The following is a 19,982-nucleotide window of genomic DNA, read 5'->3' on the forward strand; positions in this document are numbered from 1 at the left end:
GCTAATGTTAGCCACACTTAATAAAAGTGACATCCTAGTATTTATCCTGAGCTTTTCCTTTAAACGTAGAATAATATGATAACAATATTAAGGTTGTAAACCTTCAAGTACTAAGCAATGAACGTTAGTGATTTTTCTCTCTCTCATTATTCCAGTGGCTTATTCTTGCAAGTTAATTGTGTTCTGCCACATACTAAGGAAGTGAAAGATAGGGAATTACTTCTGATTTTCTGTTTCCATTTTGCAGGGGAAGATGGTGAAAGGAATGGGAGGTGCTATGGATCTAGTGTCCAGTGCCAAAACCAAGGTGGTGGTCACCATGGAGCATTCTGCAAAGGTAATGTGTGCTGCTCTTGGAAATTCATAATACGCCAAAAATCCTGTACACCAGGTCACACAACCATGGTTTTTCTTTGGCTTATTCAAGTTCATAGCATTTATACTTTTAGAGAAAGATTACAAATAAAGGCAGTTATTTATCATTTAGCTACATGGTGGATTAACTTTGAGTAAAGCACAAACATCAGGGCTGCCTTTGATTGTTTACCTCGCAGACATATCAAAAGTAAAAGCTGTACTGTCTTTAAAAGCAGTGAAAAGATGCCAAGGCAGATGTGTTGATTGCATTTTAAGGATGATTATAGTGGTTGCTATCTGTGTGAAAAATGAAAAACACAACAGAATGGAGGGTTTTTTAAACGATAGTTATCTTCAAATGGACAATATGGCCCCTTACCAAGGCTGTGAGGTTCCATTCTAAGAAGGTGTTAGAAAATTGTGGACTTGGTACATCAAGCATCCTGATTCTGAAAAGTATTATACTTTTATTTTAACAAACTATCAAATATTTATTGAGTGCATATTAAGTGCTTGGGTTTGGCAGTGACCACAAGTAGACAAAAATTGACCTCATGGGGCTTACATTTGATGATGATGACGAAAATTGTTGACCTCGTGGAGCTTACATTTGATGATGATGACGAAAATTGTTGACCTTGTAGAGCTTACATTTGATGATGATGATGAAAATTGTTGACCTTGTGGAGCTTACATTTGATGATGATGACGAAAATTGTTGACCTTGTGGAGCTTACATTTGATGATGATGATGAAAATTGTTGACCTTGTGGAGCTTACATTTGATGATGATGATGAAAATTGTTGACCTTGTGGAGCTTACATTTGATGATGATGATGATGGTGATGGTGATGGTGATGATGGTGGGTGGTGGTGATGGTGGTGATGGTGATAGTGATGATGGTGGTGGTGATGGTGATGATGATGGTGGTGGTGATGATGATGATGGTGATAATGATTATTGAGATGGTGGTGATGATGATGGTGGGTGGTGTGATGGTGGTGGTGATGATGATGGTGATGATGATGATTATTGAGATGGTAGTGATGATGATAGCTACCATTTATTGAGCTCACTGAGTGCCAGTAGCACACTAAGCATTTGCGTTTGTGTGTACAAGCACATGACCTTGATCATCAGTATTTTTCATGGTTCCCAAGCTTCAGACAAGTTAAGTAACTTGCTGAGGTCACATAACTAGTGGGCCCGAGATTACACCTGGGGGTCTCTGACTCTGAAGCCCGGTCTTCTAACTGCAGGGTGATCTGCATAACTTTCTTCCTTGTTCCCAGCTCAGTGTCTTTGGACCAGCTGGACTTACCCACCTTCCTGAGCTGAATCCATGGGCTTTGCATGATTTGAAAAGTTGCTCTTTGGTGCTCCCTCTATCCTCTTTGTCAGTTGCTTCCCATGGGCAGCTGGGTTACAGAGGAATGTGCACTGTGAACCGGCTCTGTTGTAAAAACTGAAATAAGTGTGGAATCATCTTAAACTGTTTAGTAAACAGTGGGAAGTGAGCAGTGGAGCATAAATATGAAACATTGGAAATGAAACCAGCGCAGGTTACTTCTATGAGATGCCTTGCAAAGCATCCAAGTACTTCATTTCAGAGGCAGAAGGATGCCAGGCATGCAAATGAAATCCAATTTTCTGGAACAGTATGTCTATTTGGACAACAAACATTCTCTCTGACTTTCCTTTTGTTGTTACTTAAGTCGGACTCATCTCAGGTTATTTTTGTGCGTTTGTTTTCAAAACATTAGGCCTGTATTTAGCAGATTCTCTTCTCTCTTTTTGTTTCAAATGGTCTTTTTCTCCTCAGCTGGAATTTTTGATAGAGGAAAAGAAATGGTGCCTCAATTTTCTGATTAGAAATCCCTGAGTAAAGCTTTGCACAGAAGCAAGGTAGTTTTTCTTACCACGTCGTCTTTTTCTCCTCTCTGGGTGCAAATGGCGTTGAGTTTTAGACCCGAACTGAAGTTAGTGATTTTTCCCTGGATATTTTCACCTGAATAAACTAACAAAAAATATGTTTGTGATTAAAATAGTAATAGTGATTTGTTCACACTTAAGACCTTGAAAATTAACCAGGAGAGGTTTCTCTTCTTGCCAGCTTCACTTTCTCTCCATGGCCCCGGGATGTGTGGTTCTACCGTATATCATTCACCTGGACTCACTGTGACTGGCCCAGCTCACAGCAGCATGGAGACCTCCCTGCTGCTTTTCTGCATCTTTGACTCTGGTCACAGTTGGTAGAGACAGGAAAGGAGATGGAGAGGAGACAGGTGTTTCACTCCCGGTAGCCTCTCCAGGTGTCGATCTGTTCTGTTGGACATGCCAGGTAACTTCTGCCTGATGATTAAGTGGACAGCCTCGGGGACAGGTCCCTTGAATTTTGTAAGACACAAGCATGAAAAATTTGCAGCAAAGGATTAAAACCTGCGAAAAGACATATCATCTTGTATTCTGAGGCTGCTAATTTCTTTTGGTGAGTGGGTGGAGCCCCAGGTGGTTTTCAGGTCCAGCGTGGTCATGGGGAACAGGTGCAGGCTGCTTATAAATACGGCATCGCCTGACCTTTGAAAGCATGTCTTTGTTGTTTCTTTCTAATGAACAAAGGACACTTTCCTTGCCAGCCTCTGCGAGCAGACAGCAGCTGCTGGTGCTGGAGCCGGGCTGCCTGCCAGGGCTGCTCTGGAGGAACCTTCTCAACGCTTCCCTGCCTTAAAGCTGCCTCCAGAGACCATACAGCAGGCACTGGCGTCCACCTGGCACTGTGGCATGGTTTCCCTTTAAGCTTAGACATCAGAATTGCAAAGTAGGCCAAGTTTTGTGGCATCCACCACCTTCTTTCTTATGCAGCTTTTCATCTCTTGGCATGTCCTTCTTTTGCCCTCTAAAAATGGGAAGAAAACACAAAATGGTTACCAGTTTGAGTCCTTACCAGCTGCAGGGCCCTCTGCTTGGCATTGTAAATACTGAACCTCATTAGCCTCTCAGCGACCCCGCGAAGGAAGTAAGAGCTGGATGGAGGCAGGTGGGAAACTTGCCTGGGGAAGCGGTGGAGGCAGGAATCTCCCTCTGTGTGGTCTAGCCTGTGCTAGTCATATTGTACCTACGGCATCCTCACCAAAGCTCTCTCTGCACCAGCATCCCACCCATACCTGCCCTTTACTGAAGCTTTAGGCATCAGAATTACCTTTTTTTCTTTTTCCATGTTCCCTGCTCAAAGCTCTCCTTGCCTTGGTGAGATCGGTGTCAGCAAAGTACTTAGCACCATCGGAAAATCTAATTAGTATCCCTTACATTAGTGTCCCTTAGTATCTGCCTCCCCTTCCTTCCCTTCTCTACTGGAAGCCTCCCAGGTTTACCTGGGCACATGCGTACCAGCCCAGTGACAGACTGTGTTTCCCAGACTCCCTTCCACGTAGATGCATCCATGTGACCAAGATTGGGTCAATGGCTTTTAACTATTTGCAGTGTGTGTAATTTTTGAGCCATGTCCTTAAAGATAAAGCTGATTTCATTGGACTTTCTCTTTTTTTGTTAATCTTAATCCGAGGACACTTTTTCCAATGATTTCCAGAGAGTGGAAGGGAGGGGTAGGGGGAGAGAGAGAGAAACATCGATGTGAGAGAGACATGGATTGATTGCCTCCCACACACAGCACGACTGAGGCCGGGGATCGAACCTACAACCCAGGTATGTGCCCGTGACCAGGAACCAAACCCATGACCCTTTGGTCTGCAGACTGACGCTCCAACTGCTGAGCCGCACTGGCCAGGGCTCACTGGACTTTCTTTTCACCCCTCTGGTTGTCTGCAGCAGTGGCATTGGACCAAGGTTGTAAACCATATTCCTAGGCTCACAGAGCTGCCCCACCACCTGGACCCCTAGGTGCCCTGTCCCCTTCTTTATGGGATTCTGTCAGGATTCCTCAGACCTCCTGCCTCACCTCTCTGCTTCTCTCATCCTCTGCACCTCTCTTGGCTGCTATCTAAATTTTTGGCACCAGCTATTATTTTTCACTGTGGACTACTTACGTTCACACTGAGATTCCTCACCGGAACTCTGATGAGCTCTGGAACTGTGTTTCTTTCTCAGTAGACAGCTCCACCTGGTTGCTCCACACCCACCTCAACAGCAGCACCCACACAGATGAAATCATTGCCATTCCCCTGAAACTCTGCTTCCTTCTGCTTGGCCTCACAAGAGCAGTGATGGTCCCCCAGCCCCCATCAGGAAAGGCCCCCTTGGTACTTTGTGTCCCTACCCTGCACCCAGCACTGTCAATATTGTGTCCACCACACCCCTGTAGTCTGGTCCCTCCTGCCTGTTTCTACTCTCCTTGTCAAGGTTCTTGTCACATCTGCACGGATCACTGTTGCAACGTCCCACAGGTCCCCATGCTGTCAGACTGACTGACCCTCCTTGCAGGTAATCAAGGACACCACAGCCAGAGTGACTGGTCTGACACTAAGCTGCGTTGAGCGCACCCTGCTCAGTGCGCTGTAGCCCACCGCCTCCTGCCCTCAGCTCCCAGCAGCCTGCCTCAGCCCTGATTCCAGCGCTTAGCTCTGCTCTGATCTCCGCACACATCACGTTGTGTCCTGTTCTCAGGTGTCCCACATTCCCTTCCCTTTTCCTTGTTGTCTGGCTCACTCCGACCTCTACACAATCGTATGTAAGTGAGCCGGTGTTTTATGAACTTATTGGCTTGGTGCTTTCCATCTCTAGATATTATGAATGACCAAAAGCATATTCTTTGGTGCTTTGTCTTGGAAATTGGTAGAATCACCTTATATGAGTATGTTATTTACTTTCTTATGCAGACATCAAATATTCATCGAGGACCAGGCACCTTGTGCCAGGCACCAAAATTGGGTTGGAGGAAATAAAAAATGGAAAGATGTGGTCTCTCCTTTAGGCAGCTCGGAGTCTCATGGGGAGAGAGAGTCATCGAAACCAGTACTTAAAATAGAAAAGTGTATAAATTAGAGTATGCAGAGTTGAGCACCGAGTTCCTTTATAAGGGAGCTGTCCATGGGATGTAGCATTTGCCTGGAGATCTGAAGGATGGGCCAGGGTTTGGTCCTAGAGTGTTGCACGTCGAGGGAATGGGCGCTGGGGTGCATGAAGACAGCGCATGTTGGGGGATTTACAATTAGGTCCCTGTTATCAAAGAGCAAACAGAAGAGTTGGGGGAACACACACACACACACACACACACGCGCGCGCGCACACTCACGTGGCCTATTTTCCATACATTAGTCAGAGTGATTTTTTTAAAACTGTAAATCACATCACTTCTTTCTCATCTTAGAAACCCTCCCTGGCTTTCCAGCTCACCTAAATTCAAGTTCAGAGTCCTTACCATTGACTCTACGGTCCTCCGTGGCCTGTGGACTCCGGGCCCACTCTCTCTCTGACTCTGTCTGTACCATTCTCCCTCTCATCCTCTGAGCTCCAGGCATACGCTCTTGCTGTAGGTTTCTGGGACATTCCAAACACCCTCCTACCTTAGGGCTTTTGCACTTGTTATCCTCTGTGCCTGGAACGCTCCTCCGCGGGTACCTGCGTGGCTCACTCTCTCGGTTCACTCAGGTCTCTGCTTTTCCTGACCGCTCTGTTATATAAAACAGACGCCCCCCCATCTCCTTTCTTCACTGCAAAGTGAGCTCCATGAGGTCGGGGGCTCTGTCTCTCCTAGCAGCCAAGGAGAATCATGCCTGGTGCACATTAGGACTCAATAAATACTTGTCAAACTCACTGATTCCTCAAATCATAATGGTACTTTGAACACATAGGCACTTTGCACTTTTCCCAAGCAATTATATGTTTACTGCCTTTATGTTATCATTGCTCTTGTGAGGTAGGTCTTATTGTTTCCCTTCCAAAGACCAACACGACGAATTTCATGGATGCTGAATATTCTGATAAAAGTCAGGTGGAAACTGAAGAGCAAAAACAAGCCTTCCTCTGGGCCTCCACTTTCTTTAACTCAACTTTTCTGACTGGAAAGCACCGTCACCCCTAACGATGTGAAGGAAAGGGTTTTGCTCTCAGCACCGTGAACTGGAGGTGTATTTCTAAGGGTATCACTTTCAGAGCACAAAGCAAAGACATTCAGTCATAGTTGTCGTTTACTGGAAACAAGCAAGGCTTGGGTACCTGTTTCAAAGAACAAAAATGAGAGCTCTGTTTCTAACTCAGGTTTAGATTTTATTTTTATTATAGTAGGAGGTCTGGATTCTGACGGGATCAAGAGAATCGTAATTATATTGTCATGAAAAGTTGAGAACAAATCTTTGTGAATAACATTTTTATTAAGCTCGATCTGTGTTGGGTAGTGAAGGGGTTGTATGGAGCTCTTGAATGCTGTTTTGCTTGTCTTTACTTTTTGGGGACAGGAATTATAAAAAGTCAGTGAGCTTTATTGATCCGATTTATTTTGGACCAAATGTGTTACGAAAAGCCAAGCTATAGGAAAGATTTTTTTTTTTTTTTTTTTTAAACCCTCTTTTCTAGGAAACATTTTTGAGATAATTTGCAGCAACATTGAAAAGGATCCCCAGATAAATAAAGCACTCCTTTGTTAGGGTAATTGATGCTTAACATAGTTTCAGCTGGTTTAATTTTTTTTCCATTCACGGACGCTTGTCAATATTTTATAATTTGTTAATAATTCATAGCTGAATCTGTTTGGAAAAAAATATTCACCTTTAAAAAATACAAATGCCTTTTAAATTCTCCCCGATGATGGAAATGCCAGCAAAACCATGTTAGAATGTGGGGGGGAAACACCCAGAACACAGCCCAACGACCAGTAAGCCCCTTTAAAGTGCCTAATGGAATTTAATTAAACTAATAACTTAAATGATATGACTGCGTGGGCACAGTTCTTAACAGGAAAGCTGATGCTAAGAGGCTTTCTGGGTTATCACAGCGCTTCGTGAATGGAGAGAAAGGCGATTCCCGTTCATCCGGGCCCTGCCGCCTCAGGCTGGCGACCGTCGGTGCGGGTTAGGCAGCGGAAGGCCCTGATGGAGGTTTTTGTGGCGCACAGACGGAAAATGGCCTGTCCTACGCGCTCCCAGCCCTGAAGACTGTTTTGGGGGCAGTGGCTCGCTGTGTGTGTCATCTCGTTTGGAGAGTCCTCCCCTTGGGAACGTGCCTGTGACCACAAGCTGTCACATCCCCATGACACCCATGTGTGACAGCAACCGTCCACCTCGAGCTCGCCGAGGCTTTCCCGCGAGGCCCTGTGTGGGTCATTGGGGCCCCCGTCGAAAGGGGTGAAGGCCGAACACCCCACGAGGTAAACTCCGTGTGAGCAGCAGCCCGTCCGTGTCCTCTGTTCCGCGCGCCTCGGTTTCCCTGACTTGGAAATCCACCTGTCTGCGCCACGTCAGTCGTGCGAGCCACGCGCTCTGTCTACCTGCGGGTGTGTACAGAAGCCGTTTCACGCGTCTTAAGCACTGAGACCGCGAGGCGGGAGGGGGACTCGAGGGGCGGTGACGCTCAGGCTCCTCTCAGGGTGTCTGGCCAGCCCGTAGAGACCTGCCATAGGTTTGGTTGCCCCCACGTCTGTTCCCTTTGCCCTGCAGTCTTGAGATGTCTCTGCTTCTCCCCTTGGCCAGGCCTTTGTCTGTCTCCCCGGGGTCTTTAGGCCCCTCCACCCGCACGCTTCCTCCAGCCCTGCCGTCCTGGCGAGCTCAGATGATGGAGGGACCCGTGGTCTCTACCCCTGGGCTGCCTGGTATTTTACAGCCCGACTCTGCGGGAGCTCCTCGAATCACAATTACAATATTCAGGCAGCATTGTTGATCCCTGTGGCTTGCCTAGCGCTCCACTAATTACTGTAGATGGGGACAGAAGTCATCTCAGCATTCGGGGAGCTCGGAGTCTAGTGGAGGGGGGGGCGTGAAGGGAGGTCAACAGTCACAGCGTGTGTGGCGAGGGAAGGACGCACTGGGCTGTGCCTAGACACTGGAGCGGGGACCCTGGAGAGGGGATGCTGGGGACGGTTTCTCCAGGGAAGATGACACCTGAGCCAAGTCCTAAAGCGCAGGCAGGTGTGGCCACTTGAATGTGGGCTGATGAGGTACATGGGGACGTGTGTTTCAGGGAGCGTGAGCAGAGGCTTGAAGACCTGGTCTCTTAAGGGGCAGCCAACTTCCAGAATTTGGCTCCCCATTGGTTTATCACTAAAGAAGATGCCTCCAAGAAGAGACATGCTGCAGCCACATTTAAGAAGCACTTAACAGAAAAGATGGGCATCGCCCGGCCGGTGTGACTCAATGGTTGGGCACCTAGCCATGAACCAAGAGGTCCCCAGCTTGATTCTTGGTCAGCTCACATGCCTGGGTTGTGGGCTCGATCCCCAGTAGGGGCCGTGCAGGAGACAGCCGATTGGTGTTTCTCTCATTGATGTTTCTGTCTCCTTAACCCTCTCCCTTCCTCTCTCTCTAAAATCAATAAAAACATATATATATTATTATACATATATACACACACACATATACACACATATATACGTATAAGAAAAGATGGGCATAAAATGGGGTGTGATGCGGGGAATGGGAGTGCACTGTGGCCTCCGGTGAATGCAGTGTTGACATCAAGTGCAAACATCTTCACGCTGCGCAAGGGAGCTTGTTATTCGGGACTGAGTTTACTGTGATCGCATGAAGCTTACTGCAGTGACAACGCGGGGATTTATTATCATTTAACCAGAGTCGTCGACTACTGAAGAATGAGGCCCAGGACTTCATGCAGATATCTGAGGAATTAAATTGAGATCCCCATGAAGCAAGTCATAGAAAGTACGAAGGCCCCGAGTCATTTAAAATCGGGAGGGTGAATTCCTAGGCCTTGCGTGAGGCCTGCCAGCGCCGAAGCGGGAGAAAGAGAAGCTGGAGAGGCAGGTGGGGGAGACTCGGCCCTTGGCTAAGGCTGCAATGAAGCTGGCCCGTGGCGCCCCCTGAGATGGCGCCCTCCGTGGTTGACGGTGTGCTTCCCATCCCCCTCGCCTCTTCTGATATCCGTGGGGAAAGCGGCAGAATGGTAGGGACGAGCGAGCCCCCACTAACCCGAGATGCTCGTGTGTAGCTTGACCCCTCCTGGTCCACTGCGCCCCATCACCCCATCAGTTCATTCATTTCCTTCCTGACCAAGCCAGGAAGACAAGGCAGCCGAAGACAAGGCTACAGCATAGGAATTTAAGGGGCCAAATGACTGAAATGGCAGAAGAAAGACTGGCTCTTTGGACTTCTCACCTATAGTGCTCTTTGCTACCACACTACAGTGCATCTCTTTTTTAGGATTTTCTTTTAAATGCTTAAAATCTCAGCAATTATTCCTCCTTTGGCAATCAATCTGTGTAGCTGCCCCACCCATGGTGTGGGCCCAGCCTGGCGTGGTGGGGATAGAGCTCCAGAGTGGAAGTGGGTCACACTCTGGCTTCCTAGCTGACCTGTTGTTGAGTATTGAAATTGCGACGCCCCGCAATCTTTCTGCGTTTCATTTTCTGTTTTCCCTTGGTCTGTGTATGCCTTGGAGCTGAATGTGATGGAGTCACCTAACTACCTGTTCTCACTGCAGGATCACACTTGGTGCAGTTTTCTAGGCCAGCCAGATGGTCTACCCTGACTACGCGTCGTGGTTTCATTAGTTTTGTGGGTCTCAGGATTGTGTTTACGCGATTTCCTGTGTAATTATATTCCAACTTTGTATAGCAACTTAAGACCTGGTAGATTATAGATATATTAAATGTAAGTTGTGCAAGCAGTAGTAGCAAACATTTAAAAAAAATATTTGCATTGATTTTTAGAGATGGCGGGGGGAAGAGAGAGAGAGAAACGTTGATGAGACAGAAAAACATTGATCGGCTGCCTCCTGCACACCCCCTACCTGGGATTGAGGCTGCAACCTGGGCATGTGCTCTGACCAGGAATCAAACAGACAGCTTTTCAGTGCATGGGACAATGCCCAACCAGTTGAGCCACACTGGCCAGGGTAGTGCTAGCTGGCATTTATTGAGCACTTGCTAAGTGCTGGGCACTTGCATCTGTTTCATCAAGCCTTACAGTGACCCTGTGAGGTCAGGCCAGTGGGGCAGAGTTGGGCTATAAAAGGTCTCTCTTTGTGCGGCGCGGTTAATTCTGCCAGTTGAAATTTGTGATTCCTCCTGAAACAAAGTTGGTCGTTCGTTAGCATCTAAGCTGCTGCTTTCACACCGGATGTGGATCTTGCTCAAATAGTGAGCACAGACTAAGAGCTCCCTGCAGAGAACCTTCCGCAGAGGCCCAAGGATTATTCACTTCTCTCGAGGACAAACAGCAATTCACTGTGACGTGCCTTATTTCAGTTACATTAAATGTAAGGAGGCCTGACAACTGTAGAAGTTCAAATACTCATCAACTTCAGCTTTTTAATTCAGCTTCTGTGACACGTGCATCCTTCCATTGAAATCTGGAAGGGGAAATAGGTAATTAAGAATGAAGTGAAGGTGAGATTTTATTTCTATAGCTATAAATTTTCTTTTACAGTAAGATCCAGAAGCATATAATTTGTTATTAAAGGTATAACGTCTAACCACTTTATATGGATTTTGCACTAGTTTTAACCAAATTAAAGTAATAAGGCTTGTCTTTTTTTGAAATCCACCCAAGATTCCCAGTAGACTTCCTTTTTCTATCTCATTTATTCATTCTAAAATACTGAATACGTTTTGTGCCCTGCACTGGGATTATACACTGAAACCTGTTAATTGCTGGTGTGTTGGCAACATCTCAGGTTATCACAAGGAGTAAAATCTTCTTAATTAAGCCCAGTTACCTGAAATTCCTTGCCTCCGAACAACACACACTTGGCCTGAGCAGTGTTGGGAGAGATGGAAACCAGGTAGCAGGTGCACGTTGTGGTAGGTAAATACCGAGATGGCTAGGATGATGACATCATCTGTGGTGCTTTAGACCCAAAAAAGAAGCAATAGAAGCAATTTGCCATTTTTCATGGGAGATCGAGAATGTGTTAGGTTAGCCTCCAGCCTCGAGGGAAAGATTAATTTGGGCTCCTGGTGCTTGCTACTTAGAAAGGAGCTTAATATAATCAGAAGAAAGTGATCTGAAGATCAGCTCGTCAGAGCTAATGTCTCGGCTGCGCTCCGTAGATGGGCCTCAGAGGCTGCCTGGCGGTGGGGATTGGCGGCAGGGGGGCCAATGGGTGAAGACCTGCTTTCCACACTGCATCCCTCTTGTATTTTATGTTTGAAAAAAGGGTACTGTGGCTAAAAGAAGTTTTGAAAAAAATGTGGATTTGGCCAGTTCACACATTTTACCAGTGAACAAAATGAGGCTCAGACCAGTTCCAGGAAAAGCAAATAGCTGTATAAGAAAGTGAATATAATTGTGGTTTTCTGACTGCCTGGCCCAGCAAGGAACAGTTTTACGTGGTCATTTTGTCAGTATGATATACCTACGAGCTGTGACAGCTGTCCTGGGAAGGATGATGGAGGTTGTGGGGTTGTGGGCGGGTTAGGTCTTCATGTGCCCCAAGAAGAAGTGAGTAGATAATATCTAACATTGATTAATCAAGAAGAAGTTGCATGGCCAACATAATATTTTAAAGTACAGAGGGAAGAAAAAATGCCTAGAAGTAGAAAAGAAAATGCTGAAAAAATGGAAACTGATTCCTGTTGAGAACAGGTCTCAGGGCACTGAAGGGATGTAAGGATGGCTGTTCCCTGTGAATGTATTAATTTTTTTAATAAATAAAATGTTTTTATAAGGGATATTATGCATCTGCGTTCCATGTATGCCTCCTCCCTGCCCTTGGTAAATGACAGCTCATGCTTGTTGAGGAGACCATTCGCCGGAGGAGAAAAATAAGAATTCTAAAGGTGAACTTTCTCACTCCGTGACCTAAGGACTGAGGCCTGAGTCAAGTTCACGGCAGGGTGTCTCCCGAGAAGTCGTTTGGGCCTTTGGCTATTCATTTGGTGTTCTCCCTAAATTATTTTAGGGACGGAAGCTGCCTCCAGGAAGCAAGTGAAAGCAGGTGTGTGCGGAGATTTGGAACCAGCCTGCCCTTGGAGACAGTTTCTCTGACAGTCCCTGTTTGTCTTGTAGTCATATCAATTCTAGGTAAGCTCTGGTCCCTAACTTCTCTTTTTGACGTTTCTTTTTTAAAACAGGGAAATAAACATAAAATCATGGAGAAGTGTACGTTGCCCTTAACCGGGAAGCAGTGTGTCAACCGCATCATCACTGAAAAGGTAAAATGTCTTTCTCTCTTTCTGTTCCCTCTAATGTTTGCCACTGACTTTTATTTATAAGCATTTTTATCATTTTCTTGTTACCTTCTGAAAGTGTTTTACATTGATAGTCACAGGATTAGTTTAATAGTATAATCTGTGGGCAAACTGAATAGGAAAATCCATCAATTTTATGTTTCAAAATGTAGAATTCTTAATGTGCAACTCTCTGGAAATGTCCATAGGCACGTAGAATTCAACTACTGTCCTTGGTAATTCTGACTGTGATATAGCCAAAGAAAAGTTTTATGGATCATTACGGTTGGACTTTTAAGATGGATGATATATACAAAGTTAAGAATATATTTATTATTTCTACCTTTTTTCTTTGCTTTCGCAAATCATATGTACAGATTGTCGGGTTTTATTCTAGGAAACTCAGAAAAAATTAGGTTTTGGTCATTTGAGTGCACATTACAGACCCCACAGTGAGCCCAGGAGTCTCGTCTGTGGCCCTGCACGTCTCCGGCAGGTCTCAGGGTGTTGAGGGGACGTAAGGCCGGCTGTTCTCTTCCGTGGAGTGCGCCTCGGAGCCCACCAGCCGTTCAGGGCCTCCTAGGTCCATTTCTTCTTAGGGCCTGGGCCAGTGGTGCAGCTGGAAGCTGCTGGATCGGAGAGCAGCCTCCTGCACAGTTGTCTGCCCCCCTCTTTCTGACCCAGAGTTGAACCTAGGGCGTGGGAAAGGCGTCGTTCTCACAAGTGAGCGAGGAGGGTGTCATCTCGAGTCTGTGTCTTGATGAAACCGCCTTCTCTGAACCAGATGGTTCCCAACCTTGGCTACAGAAAGGCGGAGGGTGGTCTCTGCCCCCAGGAGCACACCCGGGAAGGGTGGACACCGAGCATCCAGCAGCAGTGAGAGTAATAAACACGATTAGGGCACGAGAGATGCAGGGAGACGGGGGGGGGGGGGGGGGGGGGGGGAGGCGTGGAGGAAGGCTGCCTAACAGCCTGCGGAAGGGGTCAGGGAAGGCTTCTAGGTGGTATCACATGGAAGCTTTTGGTGTGGTTTGCAAGGCCTTTTACAGTTTGTACCTTTCCCCCTCCAGTTTCAGTTTCTCGCTTTGTGCCTTAACATCCCCCCTTCGGCCGTGTAAATGGTGTGAGCTGTCGCATCCCCCACCATGTTCTTCTGGCACCTGGCACACCCTGTCTCTCCTTGCAATGCTCTCTCCACCCCATCCGTCTGGTTCTTTGCTGCTCATCTTTAAATCTCAACTATATATTTCTTTCTCCGGCAAGTCTTCCCTGTCCCTCCCCAGGCCTTCTGGATGCTTCTCCGAATCCCAGTACTTCGTCTAACTCAGCACTGACCCCTGTATTGAAATGAGAAAGTAATTTAACAGAACTTAGTTGATAAATCATGCATACAGTTCATGCATTTCTTCGTTGGATGCTACGTGCTTGGCTGGTACCTATCGGCACATAACAAATTTCCCTAAAAACAATTTTGCTGCATAATTAATTATTCACGTATAACTGCTTCTGGTACCATAGGAAGGTCTTTGTCTATTAACCTTTTCTGAATTTCTCTCGGGAGAAAAAAGGTCTGCCGGCAATACCTTACACAAAGAGCTCATTTCTAAGCTCTGTTAATTCAACACCCGGCGTGGTGCTTGCCCGACATGGCCACTGCTTGTCGGATAACTGGCACCGCCCTCGCCTTGTGCTACCAGCCAGATGTGGTCACACAATGTCCGAGTGAGGCTGGCCTTCCTGGCCCTGAGCATCAGCATCTTCATTTGCTTTGCATTCTGCAGGGAGATTCTCATGCTATCTTGGACCTTTTTGTTTTTACAGGGCTCACAGGGAAAGTTTTAATATTTACCTGGGGGACGGGGAGCTTTCGGGGCCAGGACAGACCTTTGCTTGAATTACCCTCAGCCACGTCAAGCACCATCTTTTCTTTCCCGTAACTCTCCCCAGAAGCATCGATCGGCTTCCCCCCATCATCCCTGTGCTTCCACCTTTCAGCTTATCTTCATCTGTCCTTTCTTCAAATCATTATTGATCATCGAACTGAAATTTTGACCACAGCTGTTAGACCTAACCAAAGTAAAGTAATTTCAAAAAACTGGTTATAATAGTAGCAGATGCCATCGATGGCTCACACTCCTTTGTTTTCTGGCATGGACGGTGCTCCACTGCTAATTGCCAATTACGCAGTTGGCATTCTTGCCAAAATGTAAGTTATGGTTGACATTTTGTCCTGGCTGGTTTTCAGAGTCCCTCGTCCTGGGTCTTGTCTCTCCTTTAAGAACTTGAGAGCTTGTTTCTGTTTTGTGCTATAAAATAATGACTGTGATAGCCATTGTCATTGTCATGTCCTTGGCTCCCACAGGCTGTGTTTGACGTGGACAGCAAGAAAGGGCTGACTCTGATCGAACTCTGGGAAGGCCTGACCGTGGATGACATCAAAAACAGCACCGGCTGTGATTTCTCAGTAAGTGTTTCTGTGAACAGATCCAGCCACTTACCCTGTATCACCAGCTGATAAATGGGTGTTTGCAGCACATGAACCATTAATTTGTGATCCTTTTTGGAGTTGACCTTTGCAGAGAACAGGAGTGGGGGAAGGGAGACTCCAGAGGAGAGCAGGTGGGTACAGGAACAGGCTCTGACTCATGGTCCAGGGTTTGGCTCAGGAGTCAGCAGCAGGGAGGGGAGGACCCACCAGGAGCTGCTGGAAACAGAAGGTCGGGCAAGCTCGAGCTCTGAGCTGCTCTCTGTAAAGTCCCCCGCAGTCCTCCGTTCTTGGGGTACATGTCAGCCATAGTTAAACTTGATTAACTGAAAAATGCGAGGTGCACACAGAGAATGATACTTTCTTATTTTTAAACCCTTTCTCATTTTCAAATCTGTGGCTTATGAATTTCTCTTTGATTAGCTTCTATGCCCAATTATGCCATCTGTTGAAGTTATTAGAATGTTGGGCTTCTGACACCAGATTGTAGTCACAAAATAGGTGTAGCCTGCATTTGATGAAAAGCTTAGGGCATAAAACTGACTTACAAAGTAGATGAGTGCATCAGGGAGTATCCGTTTAGGAAATCTCCAAGTCCCTTTTTGAAACAAAGAGAATAATAGTGTAATAGAAATAATTCCCTTTTAATATAAGTGCTTATTTATAAATCACAGGGTCCCGTACCTAATGGGGGTTGAGAGGATGGCTCAGGCCTTTTGAAGTTAATAAAAGTAAAACTGAAATGGCTCTGAACAAAAATGAAGGAAAGAATTTGCTTCTCACATCCCTTTTTGAGATCAGATCTACTAGTTAAAATGAAATATATTTATAATGAGGGGAAACGTCACAGCTGCGCATCCTGGAGAAAGTAATTTAACAAAACTTAGTTGATAAATCATGCATACAGTTCATGCATTTCTTTGTTGAATGCTACATGCTTGGCTGGTACCTATCGGCACATAACAAATTTCCCTAAAAACAATTCTGCCACATAATTAATTATTCACATATAACTGCTTCTGGTACTGTAGGAAGGTCTTTGTCTATTAACCTTTTCTGAATTTCTCTCGGGAGAAAAAAGGTCTGCTGGCAATACCTTACACAAAAAGCACGTTTAATTACTTTTCAGTAGCCTCGGGATGAAAATGGGATTTGTCTATACTTTAACTCTCTAGAATTCCTCACTCCACTGATAAAAGCAAACAATTCTTACTTAATCAGCTTTTCTTCATTTTTTCCCTTCTGTGGATGAGTCTTCAGTAGGTAGCGTATTTGAGCTCCACACAATGTTCAATTCTCTGCTCAGGAGTCAGCAGCAGGGAGGGGAGGAGTCTCTGCTCCTAAAGAGAATATACAAAGGAAGAGCCTCATTGTGATCTGCTTTATTTTTAGTCATGTCCGTAAACAGGAATGAAAAGGGTGGATTTTTACTTTTTTGCTTTGTGTTTTTTTTTTTTTTTAAGTGCCAGTTTCCATATCTTCAGACATTGAGAAATATCTCGAGGCTTCCTCTGTTATTACAGTGTCCCCCTCCTTCTCTTTCGACATTGACATGTGATGTGGTTTCCTCCAGGTTAGGCCTCTGAGTTGAAATGCTGATTTGTATGTCAGCGTTGTCCTGAAAGTGAAAAGGTGTAATGTCGCTGAACCACCTGGACAAAAGCACTAGCTTCTGAAGGTCTGGTGATGAATGGCCTGGCTTTAGACTTGGCAGACGAGATCACATGTAGCGGGTACCTGCCTGTAAGATGAGGGACCGGAGCGCTCTGATTAATAGAGCATTCTGCTCAACAGCTGGGCTATCAACAAGATACATTTAATAATAACAGTACTCAGAGCATAACGTTCCTTTGTCTCAACATTCAGAAGGCATTCTGTGTTGTAATCCACGAGCTACTCCATGTGCTCATGACAGCACATGTAGCATTTTCCTCGATACATGATTGTATGCAGGTTACTCAAGGTTCCTGCTTGAGAAGGAGCCCACTCAGCCTTCACTGTAGAACTGAAAGCAAATATCCTAGAAGGGAGTAGCCAGGTTGTTGTGTAATAAAGAAGAAAGGTAAAAACCCAGGTCAAAGTAATTGTGAAAATGTGTTGGTGAAAGTCCCTTACGCCTAAGAATATGGGCAAATGAATGGCCAGGTATACAGAACGTGGCTATAAGCTGATTGAGAAAATACTGAGAATTTCAAAGAAAAAGATAAAATATGACAGCATCAGATAACAGGCATGACAAAATTGTAGTTTCTGGGTATCAAAAAGTCATTATAATGAAATGATTAATAAAAAAGGAATTACTAAGGCTTTGTGTAGACCACAGTGCAGTTAGCAGCACCAGAAAATGTGGAAGGAAATCATGTTCTTTCCATGTTACCTGAAACAGCTTCTTAAAAAATTTGTTAAGGAGAAAAAAGAGAAAAAAAAAATGTATGCTGAGTTATATTCATGATACTGTGTCAGCTGAAAGGAGGAATAAGCTTTTCAATTGGTAGGAAAGCCTCTTAAGGGTCATGTATATCTGAAACTCCAGAGGAGGCTGTGGAAATTTTGTCATAGAAATGCAAATAATTAGCTCTATTTCTGGAACCTTCATCACACTCCAAAAATAATATTCTGGTCAAGAGTAGTTCACAGCGAGAGAAGCCAATTTATAATGGACAGAGACCTTGTTCCATATGATCCCGCTCCTTCCAAATGCAGTTGTTGCAAAGACAGGGACTCTCTCCTCTGTTTCTTGGGGGTTGAGTTCTGTATCCATTGAGAGAGAGAAAGGAGCCAGGCAGGCGGAGGGAAGAATATCACTGTTACGGTAAAGGCTGGGGTGGGGCATGTGGCTTAGGCGACAGCCACACAGGCTTTTCAGATAGGACCTAGAGGTGGGAGAGACTTCGGCTCCCAGTGATCGGCTAGGCAGCCTTGGAGAACCGTAGGCTTGCTGCACAGAGATGAACCTTTACTTCTGGGCTCTCCACATGGCTGAGCAAAACCATACATGCTCCCTACAGGCCATGAAATGTGGATAAATTAGAACAAATTGGTACAGTTCCAACTCCCAAGGTCTTGGTCTTACTCTCTAGGCAGCGGTGCACCTAAACCGCCAGTGGCAAAACATTAAAAACGCATACTGCTTATTTCTTTGTTTGCAATGGAACCTGGAAGAAGCCAGCTACAGACATTCTCTGCCCAGTGGAGTAAATTTTTACTCTCAATATCTATTACGAACCGGCATTATACCAGAATTAAACAGTGTACTCTTGGGATTTCAGTGGGCTGGGAAGATAAATCACTGGCTTATCCTCTACACTTAAATCATACAGCCGTGTACAGCCTGCTGCTTAGCCCGTAGATCTCCTTGGCAGGATAATCTGCTTCAGCTTGCGTGAGTTTTCAGTGTTGATGAGACTGTGTGAGAACAGAATGAGAAATGGTGGCTTAGTATATGTTTTTCATTGAGAAATAGGCCAACTCAGTGTATATAAAGCTTCATATTTTTATTTATTGATATGTCTTTATTGATTTCAGAGAGAGGAAGGGAGAGGGAGAGAGAGAGAGAAACATCAATGATGAGAGAGTCATTGATTGGTCATTGATTGGCTGCCTCCTGCGTGTCCCCTAATGGGCATCGAGCCAGCAACCCGGGCCTGTGCCTTGACCGGGAATCGAACCCTGATCGCCTGGATCCTAAGTCGACGCTCAATCGCTGAGCTGCGCCCGGCAGGGCTAAAGCTTCATCTTCTGATAAAAGTCAGTGTCCACATGGAGGGTGTAAATGAAATTAAGAATTCAAAATAGTGCCAACATGACAAGAAAAAGGATCAGATGTTTAGTTTAACAAATTAAGGTGTTGTTTCCTTTTAAAGGAAATTCTGTAAAGACCCTATTAGAAATTATGTTTTCCAGAAAAAGCAGTTTTATTTCATTAAATTATTTCCACAGATGCTCTATTGTTTAAAAAAAAAAAATGGATTGTTTGTGAGACACTCATTGTAGATACTCAGAGTCCATATGTCTTCTATTCTTCTCAGGAGAGGTGAAGTTCTGTGCAAATGTGAGCTGTGGCTTTTGTCTGTTGGGTGTCTACTATTTAGTCTATTGTTATGCGTCTATTCTTGGAACTGGCAAGTCTGAATGAGCTCCCAGTTATTCTTAGCTCTATACCAAGGCACACTGATGCTTTTTATGTCCTTCTTTTAGTAAAAAAATAGAAAAGGGGATAACTCTTGACATGTGAAGAGTTAGTACAGAAAAAATTTATAAATGCACTAAAAATATTTAACCTCATCAAGCCCAAATAATTGTCTACTCTTATTTTTAATACTGACTTAACCGGTTAGAAACCCTTCTTCCAGTTCTTTGCAGCTTGTCTAATCTACTCGTTCATTCATTTTTGCATTCATTAATTTAACAAAATATTGACTATTTATTCTGGAAGGCAAAATGCTGTCATTGGCCCCAATTGAACGCCAACAGGAATCCCCAATTTGGGGTGCAGTGAAGAAGGAAACTTTATTCAGTTCAAAATGGCTTAACTGTGATATAGCAGGGCCGTGAGGCAGCCCTAGGCCCAGTGGCTCTGGGGCCAGTTCCCTCTCCATCTAGACATCCTGCTCTGCTCCTTTCTGGCCAGGCTGCTGGGGCTGCACTGGCCTGGCCTCCCCCGCTCTGGGGAGACAGCCTGGGTGTTTCAGCTCAGCCGGGGGGCACAGCCTCTGGTGGAAAAGGGAAAGGGGGCTCCTGGAGCCAGAGGGGAGCTGGCTTATGTGGCCAGAAGTCCCCACCCTGGTCTTGATTGGTCTGTCCTCATGTAAGTGAGGACTCCAGATCCTTGCAGTTGGTCCAAAAG

At 45.4% G+C, this 19,982-nt stretch overlaps 1 protein-coding gene across 1 annotated transcript in view; it reads left to right on the forward strand.

The window, feature by feature from the left end:
• Positions 1 to 19,982, forward strand: part of OXCT1 (3-oxoacid CoA-transferase 1) — a 104,741-nt gene that overhangs the window by 81,583 nt on the left and 3,176 nt on the right. Inside the window, exons 14-16 of the mRNA XM_087815279.1 lie at positions 248 to 337; positions 12,556 to 12,636; positions 15,014 to 15,115. Of these exons, the coding sequence (XP_087671405.1) occupies positions 248 to 337; positions 12,556 to 12,636; positions 15,014 to 15,115 (273 nt within the window). The remainder of the gene's footprint in view (positions 1 to 247; positions 338 to 12,555; positions 12,637 to 15,013; positions 15,116 to 19,982) is intronic.

The sequence above is a fragment of the Miniopterus natalensis genome, chromosome 3 (genome assembly GCF_054644295.1).
Source record: "Miniopterus natalensis isolate mMinNat1 chromosome 3, mMinNat1.hap1, whole genome shotgun sequence".
Classification (NCBI taxonomy): domain Eukaryota; kingdom Metazoa; phylum Chordata; class Mammalia; order Chiroptera; family Miniopteridae; genus Miniopterus; species Miniopterus natalensis.